Here is a 12,058-nt window from a genome sequence, read left to right on the forward strand (position 1 = left end):
TACATAATAAGATACCGGCTATTCACGACGATATCCTGTCTCTGAATCGAACGACAAAAACTTCTGTGTAAAAAATTAAGATTCGGTCTATTGCTATACGTGATGACTTGGATTGAATCTATACCTCATGCTAATCTACTATTGAATCATGTCGATTGCTAAAGCATACCTTAGAGTCAGCCAAATCGTGCGCTTCAGCATAGTGCTTGTCGCATTGTTGATGATGAGTCCCGCAGTCGTGCTTCCTCTGAGACGTTCACCCATATGAGCCAAATGGAAACTGGATTTTGAGCTGTGATCGTAGAGCAAACATACCTTCTTTCTTTGAAATAAGAATCTGCCTATGAATATGTTGGCTGGGGCTTAGACATAGCTCCCGGAAGACAAAACGAAGTTTGTTTCGCTCTCCACAACTAACATGTTTCTTGTCTCGTGTGTTGACAATGAGAGAGTCTCAGGCGCATCGATAAGGAACAAAGCCCAGCCATTGTTCGACAAACAAGCATCCTTATGAATGAAAATGATCAAAACAACATCTTAGATTACATTCATTGCAGACATCCTGTTATGGTTCATGAGAAGACACCAAGTTTGAGGCAAGCTGTTAACACTCGCTAAGACTAGCCTTCTGTACTAAATGTAAGGAAGATTCGCTCCTTATTATAAAAGGCATCTACTAATAACAAAGCTACACTTTTAGTATCATCTCCGCTCGAAGACGTAGGAATCGACTAGCTAAGACGTCTGTTACCAACTGGCCACTAAGCAGTAGTCGCTGCACAGCCACACGTTATCTTACCATACTCCAAGACCGATTTTCTCGTTAGGAAAAACTAATCCACACAATCAGGCACGACTCTGAAGACGAAAGTGAAACTCACAATAATGGCATTCTCCTGCATCTCCCACATTTTCATCAATCTTACAACACAAACGCAACCAGTCCATAAACCCAACCGCACAGGTCTCATCCATCAAGCCTCTCTCCCAACAAACCCACCTTCCACATTTCCTCCCGCACCCAATCAACCCACAACAGCATTCGCTCCCAATCTTGTATCCGGTGCCACGTTTCGTGAGCGTATGCAAGAAATCTTGTCGGAACCGCGGACAACAGAACGAATCGAAACACAAGACGAAGACAGGGGAGAAGACGGAACGAGTTGGGTGTTAGCAAACAAGGATGTGGACGGATGGAATATTGGGCGTGAAAAGGCTACGCAGATGTTTGTTAAGAGGAAGGGGAGGGGGGAGTTTAGATTCGAAGACGCGATGGTGGAGGGGTGGGGTATTGGATTGAGGGAGAAAGAAGCGAGTTATCGAGTAATGGAAGGGTGTAACAAGGACAACGACAAGGAGGTATTAGATAGGCAAGAAATGTTGGGAGACGGTTTCAAGTATCAGGGATGGGTTGATGAGGAGATCCAGAGAAATTAGTGAGTGGAGAATAGCAAATTATATGAGAGGGAAGTAGCTGGGAACACTTTTGAAGGTAGAGATCATCTTCCTTATGAGGTAAAATGTCCACCGGAGAACAACGATGGAAGGACATAGGGACAGAGTATGACAGAACAAATGTCACATGCAGGTTTTCAAAGATGACCAATATGCGTAATTATTCACCAATGAGCAAGTACTTTCTCAGTGTATAGCAGTACGCGTTAGAATCCGACTTTGTTTCTCTTTCTGCGTCAAGCGGTTGTTGTCGCATCTTCGCTGTCGTGGTGATTTACAAGTGGTGGAAGGTACGTGTCGCACTAGGTACGCAAGGGGAATCTATGTCTGGACCACTAACTCGCTCGCCCACACTTCACACCAAAGATCGATTGGAGGACTTGACTTGTGACCATACACTCGGGAACTAAGCGCTACTGTCGTCCACCGGACGCGTTTAGGGACCACCTGTGCCGCATCGCTTTAACTAGTTGAATAAGAAGAAGACGGCTAGATGGTAGTCTAGATCTCATGATACACTATGGAGTTGGGTTTCTGCCGTGTATTGAAGAGAGATACGACGTATTGGCGTATCAAAGGCGATGCGCGAGGTGTCGCTTCGTGTCGATTACACCTGAAGGACCATGACGCCGCATGCAACGCGTGTGAACGTCGTGTGATTATGAACATACATGCAGATTCAACAATACAGAATGCGCTATTGAGCCATTAACCCATGTGATGAGCAGCCGATAGTACGATATGCCAGCTTGCCTGAATGGCACTAAAAGAAGTATATAAAGCTTCTCACGTACTTTTTCTCCCATTCTCATCCGTCTCTTCTTATATTCTAATGGCTGAATCTACAATCTTCACATCTTCAAAGATATACAACCTCATCATGAAGCTCCTTTGCTTTACATTCACGATTTTAACGCTCACCGTCACCAGTGCAGTTGCAGCACCAGCACCTATATGTGAAGGACGCTACTGTACGGTGTACCCCGAACCATGGTCTGGTGTCCGCAAGAACGTGTCAGTGGACTGCAAGACTAACGCTGTTTCTTCTTTCATTTGGTGCGCAGAAGGATGTGAAAATGGTGCCTGCCTATGATCGAGTGGCTTGACTTGACTATCGTGGAAGAAGGTCAGTACGTCAAAACCACTGTGAGCAACAAGCATTAAGACTGACTAGCAGTAGAACTCAGAAAGAAGCCAATGAAAACCTTGTGGTAATAGCGAAGGCTGATATCACATTCTTTGAAGGTTGTAGAATGGGAAAGTGCCGTAGAGTTGGTGTGATCGAAGTTCATCAAGTTCTTCTCTGTGGGAAGTGAATGGATAGTCTACTAGGTTGACCAACGCATGCAAAGATGTAGCTTCCGAAGCAAATCGCCACTATCCTTTCCAGTCTTAAATTACGAAAGAGCGAAGTACACGAAGTGAAGCTCTTTGACCAATGCTGTTACTTGGAGTCAACGGCCACGGCAGCTGGTACCGGTAAAGAACTACATGAAAAATATCGCATTCTGACCGTCGAGCACCAACAGACTAAGACCAAGACAAATTACAATGAGACGACTGAAGTCAGAAGTACTCCACGGTATTGACGAACTGAATATGTCGAGTCTGAACACAAAGATAGACGATGAGGAGCCGCAACTACAGATCGTGTGACCAAATAGAAGCGAGCTGACTTGGCATAGAACCGAGACTACTACCGTGGTCAGGCAGGTCGACGCGTAAGGTGACGTATACCTACCCTTCTCAAGGCGGAATGTAAGGTTGACGACCGATACTATCCGTGTTATCAGTATTGCATACCATTGTGTTTACGGACGCGGCTGTGTAAAACCCAAATAGTCTGTCTTGTCAATCCTAGGTCAACTGGTGTATTGTGCCCTACCCATGGAGCAGGGTTCAGATGTTGGAATGTTCTCAGTCGCCATGAGGGGCTGCTGTTACCAACAGATAGACAGGACCGTGAATTCATGTTAGCGCCCTGCACTCCCTGTGACGCTGATTGACCAGCGCGCACCAGATACCAACAAACGATCTGCATCCGCACTTCTATTTCAAGCCTCGTATATATGCAGTCGTCAAAAATGCCGCTGGACCCAACGTCTGCAGCCGCTGAACCTCCCGCATTAAGTAAGGGTGCCAACGTACCAACAGGCCCTCCACACCCGCATGCTTTTACCGATCAGATGAGTTCTTCTAGAAGGACAGTAGCTTCCAGAAGGCGGGAGCCGCCCTTCAGTAATGCACATGTAGATCTATTTCAAGCCTTTCGGTGCTTGATGTACACTCCGATCTCATCGAAAGAGAGCGGAAGGAGCGTGCAGCATGCTACCGCATTGCAGACAGCAAGCCCTGTGGAATATCATGTATGTTGCCATGGACGAAAAGGTACGTGGTTACTGTTATCAGGCCGCCCGAACGCAGGACGGCTGTCATATGTGGTCATTTGGGTGCATGGTGGCTATCACTAGGGTCCGGCCATTGGAAAGATGGGTATCTAAGGCCAAGACCGTGCCTGCGGTAGACTGATCAAGATGACCCAGGGTCATGGCGTGGCTGTCCTCAGTGTGACATTCGTGTTCAGGAGGCGTTCAGTCATCAAGCTGGCTAGGCCTATGGCAATTATTTGAGCCTTGTCGCGTCTATTGGATAGTCTAGAGCAACGTGGCTCTGCAGTACCTTCAGGAGCGTTGGATTCGGTAAGACGTGGTCTGACATCGTGATAGTGCAACCAAGAGGAGGTGTGAACAGTGGAGCATAGACGTCAGCCACAGGCATGCACCCAGCCTGGAGTTGTGGTGTACTGTGCTATCACGCTTCGCGCGATAGGCGTTGCGAAGTGTAATTCAAGGTATGCAAGTCCGTGCGATATTCCCGTGTTATGAGATGGCATGGATGCAGCCCATTTGGCAAGGCTGCAGTTTTATTGAGGTGAAACGAGTGGGAAATCCAGACCTCGGGCGATCAAAGCGCTGTTCGTAGCGGGCACAGTGACGGGTCAAGCTGGCTGAAGATACTTTGCAGGAAGAGTCGCGAGAGGCTGCAAATCATATACGACTGTGGCCATAACGCGGCTACTCTTGTGTGTTATAGCGGGACAGTGCAGAGTTGCCCAGGGTATCCAGGGACGACGCCGGTCTGCAGGCGTTTCTTGCTCCTTGGGTACGGGGACGACCGCTTTAGACGTAACGGGCGGCAGACCGACATGACCGGACAGCCAAACTATTGAAAGTATCCGACCAGAGTTTCATCAACAAGGTCCATCAGGGTCGAGCGCGAAGACCAAAAGACGATGCTGTGTCCAGCCAGGTTAAGCTCCGGAGGATTTGTCGGAGCCTAAGTGCGACACTCCTCCATCCGGCAGAGCGTTTGACATGTGCGCGTGGTGGGTTCGCGGCTCCCAATCAATGAAGGGTGAAACCTCCGCCTTCCGCAAACTCTAATGGCATGTTACTTTTGTGAGTCGCTCCAGCTGCGGATAAAGCGGGTGGTCTCATGCATGATTCGGCGGTACGTGATCGCCACAGGATTAAGTTAGACATGGACATTCGAGGACAGAGTCCTGCTACCACAACGGTTTGACAAAACTGCAGAGGGCTCACGATGTTGACAACAATGTGAAGCGGATCTGATCGCCCCAGGCCCTGGGGGAGGCTTCAACGGGAGAGTGCGCATCCCGGCCGTTGAGAGATACAAGAAAACTGGGGCTGCATGCTTCCGATGGTAAAGTGCGCGAATCAAGGTGGCTGGAACGACGGGTAAAGGATCCCACTTGGCGCAATCCAGCAGAAAGGCAGCAGGGGCAAATCAGCCACGATGATCCTTTGGGAGTGGGCCGTTTCTTGCCCATTGCTTGTTGCTAGAATCCGCCTCGCTGGCCATTGGTTTCCAGCTTTCCAGTCGGCAGTCTGTCAGCAGCGGTCGCATGAAAAAGCACCGCTGGAGAACCGTTCATGGGGGCGGTCAGCAATCAGGCAAAAACAAACACTCGGCGCTGGAAAACGATGGAGAGATGATGGACCTGTACATTGACATGGATGTGCGGATGACGGGCATCCGTCAGGCCATTTCAATCTGCTGTGCGCGCCAGCTTCGTCACACGGCACGTTCTTGGCATTACGCGGTATCTCCCGTGGCATCATGCATCCCCCATACACCAGCGGGCCTACCACAGAAACCGGCTCTGAACCCAGACGTGGCGTCGCAGCTGAGCGCCGGTTGGAATTAGCATGGTAGGAAGCGTGAAGGCGGCCAGCAGTGGCGCTGGGAAGATTCCGTAGTATGAGCAATGCCGTTTGCCTCGGTTTCTACCCAGCGCGCCAGGGCTCCCAGAAAGATGTGATGGAACGACACTGGTGCTGTTCATCGACGACCCGGGTGTGTGAGCTGGAACCGTGTGATCGGTGGGCCGCTCACCTAGTTAGTTTAACTTTGGTAAGCCGCGGGCCAACATGTTTCGATTCCCGCCTGGTGCTCGCTTCGAGGCGTACGAGTCATGGCGGTGCCTCTCAGCCATCTTCTGGTGGATGGCGTATGCAGTGCATGCAGAGAAAGAAGGTGTGGAGAGAAGTCTTGTCCAAGGGCCTGAGCAAGTATGCACCCAGCGAGCCATGGTTCTGTCGAGAATGCACTGCGCCATGCCCCTCTGGCTGCTAGAGCTGCAGAGGCTGCAAGTGGGCGCGCGAGGCGTCCGCGGAGCATTCATGGGTTGCACGCTATCTACAGCAGACTAAACTCCCTTTGTTCGCTCCAGTTCGGCTAATACTGTCAGTGCCCAGGTGCAGATGAGCCTGATCGAGTGGGCCTCCCAGCCGTCCCCTCTCATAGCCGCGTGCCCTCAGCTCTCCCCATTCTTCACATATCCAGCGCCGACTCTTGCACCCTCATTGCAATTGCGGCTTCCGACGACTGGTGGATCATTGAGTTGCGACCCGTGTAGGAGGATACTTTCGCTCACAGTTCACTTTGGATAAGACGTGCCAGCCTCGCCGTCGCCTCTCTTCGGGCCCCCCAGCACCCATCCCTCTCAGCACCACCAGCCATCGACCGCCGCAGCACAGAAGACAGCCCGTCTCCTCGCGCCCCCATCTTGGAAACTACTATTTCGTCGGACCTGTCGCTTTGCGCATTATTTTGACAGCGCTCTTGCATCTCTGTTGGTAAGTTTTCCCATGCCGTCCTTTCCGTGTTCTTGGTATGCCGACAGTCTGGACACGCGTCAGCCAGCGATGCGGACGTGGCCCTGCGGCGTCCACGAGATGCGCTCATGGCAGTCAGTGTCAGAGACATGTGCTGACAAGGCCAGATTGCGTGCATACCGTGGTTGAGAAGAGGGCATTTGCTGTTCTAGCCTACCCAACCCAAAGTACCAATTGTGTGGTTACCGACGTAAGTGCGCCTTTCTGGTGGGTGGAGCGAGGTAGTCCCTGAGATCGACTCGACCCAACTCTGCTACCACGCGGCATACTGACTCGCCATAGAGACGCAGCATCCATGATGAACACGATTGCTGTCAGCAACGAGACAAAGTCTCAGTTCATCCGCACCACCAAGGATGGCCGCCAGATCCGCTACAACCTGCAGGTAATCCAGCAGCCCGAGCGCGCGCGTGCCTGTGGTAGCGGCGCAAAGTCGAGTGCCGATCGCCGTCCAGTTGACCCTCCCCCAATTGTCGAGCTCCGCGTCTTCGAGAACGACCAGGAGATCACCTTCGCCTACAATGCCAACTTCTTCCTCCACGCCAGCTTGGAGAACGCGCGCCCCATCGCAGCCGGACGCAGCCAGTCTTCGGCGGGCCCCAGCTTCCCCGTCCTCACCGGTACCCCAGTTGCGGGCATGGCCTACCTCGAGCGCCCCACACCTGCCGGCTACTTCATCTTCCCCGACCTGTCAGTTCGCCACGAGGGCAAGTACCGCTTGAGCTTTGCACTGTTCGAGAATCTGGCAGAGGTCAAGGACCTGGATCCCGGCGACCCAGACGTCATCTATGATGGCAACCACTTTGTCACCCACCGTGCTGAAGTCAAGTCGGCACCCTTCACCGTCTTCTCCGCTAAGAAGTTCCCTGGTCTCTCCGAGAGCACTGCTTTGAGCCGCCAGGTCGCCGAGCAGGGCTGTCGCGTCCGCATCCGTCGCGACGTGAGGATGAGGCGCCGTGAGAACAAGTCGTCCAAGGAATGGGACGAGTACGATGAGGAGGGTGGTGGCTACGATCGCGCTCGAGGAACAGCGACCCCCGACAACTACCATCCACCATCCAACGCCCCTCTCGATGATCGTCCTCGCTCCGTCTCCAATGCTAGCAACCACTCACTGGTACCGCCACGCCGTCCGAGCATGGAAGAGATGGCACATGGCTATCCGGCTAGCAATAGCTACCAGCAACAGATGCCTCCACCGCAGAACCCTACCTACACACAGATGCCGTCATACGCGTCAAGCCAACAGCACCAATACTCGCAACAGTACTCAGCTCCACAAACAGCGCCTATGATGCAGTCTCCTCAACACTCCACTGCATACTCACAACATGCGCAACATCCACAGCACCCGCAACACAGCAGCTACTCGAGCCAGCACCAGTCTCAGCCACCAATGCCTGTGAGCCAACAGTATGGATACCCCAACTACCAGCAGCCGGCACACTATGAGCAGGTGCCTCCCGCCCGTCAGGAACAGGTGGCTCCCGATTATGCTCACCCAGTCGAGTACCGCCGTCCGTCTGTGACCCAGCCGTCCACCCAACAATACTCGGCACCTAGCCACTCGATGCAATCGTACGGCTCTATGGATCAGTACAGTCGGCCGCAGCAAATGAGCCAGCCTTTGCAGCCTCTGCAACCCCTGCACACTTCTCCACAGGCGTACGCTTCGTCTACACCTAGTGCCGTGCATACACCTAGTCACCAGGCGCTACCATCATTGCGACCCATTGTCGCCGACAAATTGGAGCCTGTGTCGCCTTCTTACCAATCGCCTCCCGGTACTCTCTCAGCCACCATGTCTGTCAACTCTGACGGTTCGGCCCAGAACTATGCTCTGCCCAAGTTCAACCCACAGGCACAGGGTCTTCCGCCCATGTCGGCCGGGTCCAGCAACAAACGTTCTTTCTCAAGCACCTTCGATTCTCGTCACCTGAATGAACGCATGGTTGCAGGAAGCAGGCCTCAACCGACCGGTGCCGGCTACACCTACGATACTGCCGACTCTCCGGACATGGAGGAGCCAATGGACCGAGCGGCCATGAGCTATCGGCGTGCGGACGGAACGCAACGTCAACGTCATGTACCTGCAGTCGGTCACTGAAGTTGTTCACTGCTGACGGCCATGTTGCTGTAGTAGGAATGGCCTCCAGCCTGTACGTTGCATAGGGATCTGTTGGTGGAGTACGGCGTTATGTGTGCTGTTACGGATCTAATGTGCTCTGATCATCTATACCCCTTGAGTACGACGAATGCGCGATCTGGTCACGGCAAGCTTTCCATCGTACACCTGTATTTTGTCTTTCAATGCTTTATTGCCCATACGTCAGCTGGTGAGCTGCACACTACCTTTCCTTTTATTCTTCTGTTACACAAAAACATCACTTTACTACCCATACCCCTAGCGAGCCGTCATCTGCTCTATTTCCTTCTCTCTATTATTCCTACCGTGTATTTCGCTTGGAAGTCCTGAACAGAACATACAGCTCAACAAAATGAGAACCTTGTCCTTTCCTTGCATGTGTTGGTGAACTTGTGATTCTATTTTCCCACAGGCTCCAAGTTGCGAACCTGGATAATGGGATAAGAAAGTACATACGTGGCTATGCGACACGGGAGGTTGCTTGTAGTTTGTAGTTTGTATACATTCCGTAGGCTAAATCTATGGCACGCTGTGCGTTGTCAACCCCTAGTTATGATGCCTTTGTGTTAGCCATGTGTGGATCTCATCAGCCTTGCGTCCGTCCGGAACCGGCCCATCTCCAGAGTACCCCTCCAACCTACCCCGCGTCCCAAAACAGATAAACACGATCACGCAATTTATGGGCGTCCTACCAGGGCGTGCGCTATGCAATCGAGAAATACAGTATGGCCGTCTCTTACACATAATGGGTTAACGGATACACAGAGGGTTTTCAAGTTATACCCAAAAGGGCATCGGAATACCTGTCACTAGCCAATGATAACATGGTACGAGTGTGACTGTGGCAGTCAGCACAGTTCCGAAGTAGGAAGCTACTACGATGCTCTGGATACCAATGTAATCCACACCCGCGTGGGAGTGGATGACGTGACGGACGCGACTTTTTGCACAATTGATCGTCTAGTCCTCCCCTCTTTCCAAATTCCGTCTCTCGATCACCTCTAACAGCACCGTGAACGCCTGGAGCTCCTTCGCTCAACACATTACGACAATCTACAATCTGAAGACCAGGAATCAAAATGTCCGAGAAATTGTCTAAGAATTTCGAGACGCTTCAATTGCACGCTGGTAAGCATTTTGCAGTCTCTCTCTCTCTCTCCATAGCTGCTAACATAGATGAAACAGGCCATGAGCCAGACCCAGCGACGAAGTCTCGCGCTGTACCTATTTACGCGACCACAGTACGTTGCGAACCGACAAAGACTCCCCTTGAATAGGTCTCGGACTAACATCAGCAGTCATACACCTTCAATGATAGCGCGCATGCCGCGAATCTCTTTGGTCTCAAGGAATTTGGAAACATATACAGTCGTATAGGGAACCCCACCGTCGGTGTACTCGAGGCGCGTATCGCTGCGCTTGAGGGCGGTGTGGCAGCACTGGCAACAGCATCCGGTCAAGCTGCTCAGTTCATTGCCATAGCCGCTCTGGCGCATGCCGGAGACAACATCATAGCGACTTCGAACTTGTATGGAGGCACGTACAACCAGCTCAAGGTCTTCTTCCCACGTTTGGGGGTGCAGACTAAGTTCATCAATGGTGACAAACCAGATGACTTCAAGGCTGCTATCGATGAGAAGACGAAGGCGATATATGCAAGTTTACGCGAAGAACTCTCTGAACAATGGCTAACTCATGCAAGCTTGAAAGCATTGGCAACCCAAGGTACAATGTTCCCGATTTTGAGAAGATTGTAGCAATTGCGCACGAGGCTGGTGTTCCTGTCATTGTCGACAACACATTTGGTGCCGGAGGATACTTCTGCAGGCCTATTGACCATGGTGCTGACATTGTTGTGCACTCTGCAACGAAATGGATTGGAGGTATGTGTTTGCGACTCTCTGGTAGGCACAGGCTAAAATACACAGGTCACGGAACTACGATTGGTGGTGTGATAGTCGATAGCGGGAAGTTCGACTGGGGTAAGCACGGCAAGCGCTTCCCGCAAATGATCGAGCCATCAGACGGTTACCATGGACTGAAGTTCTGGGAGACATTTGGAGCCATTACATTCATCATTCGAGCACGTGTCGAAATCCAGCGAGACCTGGGCGCAGCGCTCAATCCATTCGCCGCCCAACAGCTGCTCCTTGGTGTGGAGACGCTCTCCTTACGAGCAGAGAGACACGCATACAATGCACTGAAGTTGGCGAAGTGGCTTGAGAGCAACAAAAACGTAAGCTGGGTATCTTATCCTGGTCTCGAGAGTCATCCGTCACACGAGCTAGCGAAGAAGTACTTACCGCGTGGTTTCGGAGGCGTACTATCCTTTGGTGTTACAGGAGGTGGTGCAGCAGGTAGCCAGGTTGTAGACAACTTCAAGCTCATCTCCAACGTAGCGAATGTTGGCGATTCAAAGACGCTGGCTATCCATCCCTGGACAACAACACATGAGCAACTGAGCGACGAAGAGAAGATCAACTCTGGTGTAACCGAGGTAGGCAAATCGTCACTTGACTTCACAATTATGACTTGCTGACAGGGTACAGGATCTCATCCGTATTTCAGTCGGCACAGAACACATCGACGACATCATCGCAGACTTTGAACAATCGTTCTCGAAGTCGGCAACGAAGCCTCAGGAGAAGGGTCAGCCGGAGAATGCGGATAAAACTGGCAATGGTGAGCCCTCTGCTTCATTGTCTGGTTCCACCTAGAAGTGTCTAGTGATTTCCAGACTGTGAGGCGTTGGATACGGCAGAGGTGAAGGCTATGTTGTGAATGCCTGGGAGAGCATTCGGACTTGCGGACTTTTTTTTTCATATACTAATTGTAATCTGTTCCTTGAATCGTCTCTCCCATATCTCGTACGAGGTCGCATGCTCGTTCTTTAGTTTAGTGCGTGACGGCCAAAGCCGCCGAAAACGCAACAATGCAAGCCGAGGCATCTTCCCCGCCAATCAGAATAGGGCCGCTCCATTGCGGAACAAGGGTTGTGTCCGCGTGGTTTCCTGGGGAAGATCTCACACTGGGGCGGCATGTGAAAGCGCGATCTTGCACATGCGCATTTGCACGTCACTACCCTCTCGTCGAATGAATATATTCACACAACGCCAGCGCAACTTGCTCAGTGCTGACCAAGGGTGAGTGCCCCGTAGCGTTCCCCGCGAACACATGCAAGGGAGGCGCTGATGCGCAAGTCTGGAGAAAAGCGGGCGCCGAGACACGGGGGCTCAGCTACATTTGGCGCACATGACCG

The 12,058-nt window shown here is 51.8% G+C and overlaps 2 protein-coding genes across 2 annotated transcripts; both read left to right on the forward strand.

Annotated features, from left to right (window-relative positions):
* Positions 1-885: 885 nt before the first annotated feature.
* On the forward strand, positions 886-1,437 carry GT037_003081 (uncharacterized protein; the record flags this gene model as incomplete). Its single annotated transcript, XM_038928128.1, has 1 exon — positions 886-1,437. One exon carries the CDS (start codon positions 886-888, stop codon positions 1,435-1,437), a length of 552 nt encoding a protein of 183 aa, XP_038789406.1.
* A 5,325-nt stretch (positions 1,438-6,762) lies between these two features.
* On the forward strand, positions 6,763-11,516 carry GT037_003082 (uncharacterized protein; the record flags this gene model as incomplete). The annotated part of the gene is made up of 7 exons (XM_038928129.1): positions 6,763-6,860; positions 6,936-8,710; positions 9,985-10,040; positions 10,098-10,458; positions 10,557-10,682; positions 10,728-11,296; positions 11,349-11,516. Exons 2-7 carry the CDS (start codon positions 6,949-6,951, stop codon positions 11,514-11,516), a joined length of 3,042 nt encoding a protein of 1,013 aa, XP_038789407.1. The 5' UTR covers positions 6,763-6,860; positions 6,936-6,948.
* Between the last annotated feature and the right edge of the window lie 542 nt (positions 11,517-12,058).

Source organism: Alternaria burnsii (assembly GCF_013036055.1).
Source record: "Alternaria burnsii strain CBS107.38 chromosome Unknown 746, whole genome shotgun sequence".
NCBI classification, from domain to species: Eukaryota; Fungi; Ascomycota; class Dothideomycetes; order Pleosporales; family Pleosporaceae; genus Alternaria; species Alternaria burnsii.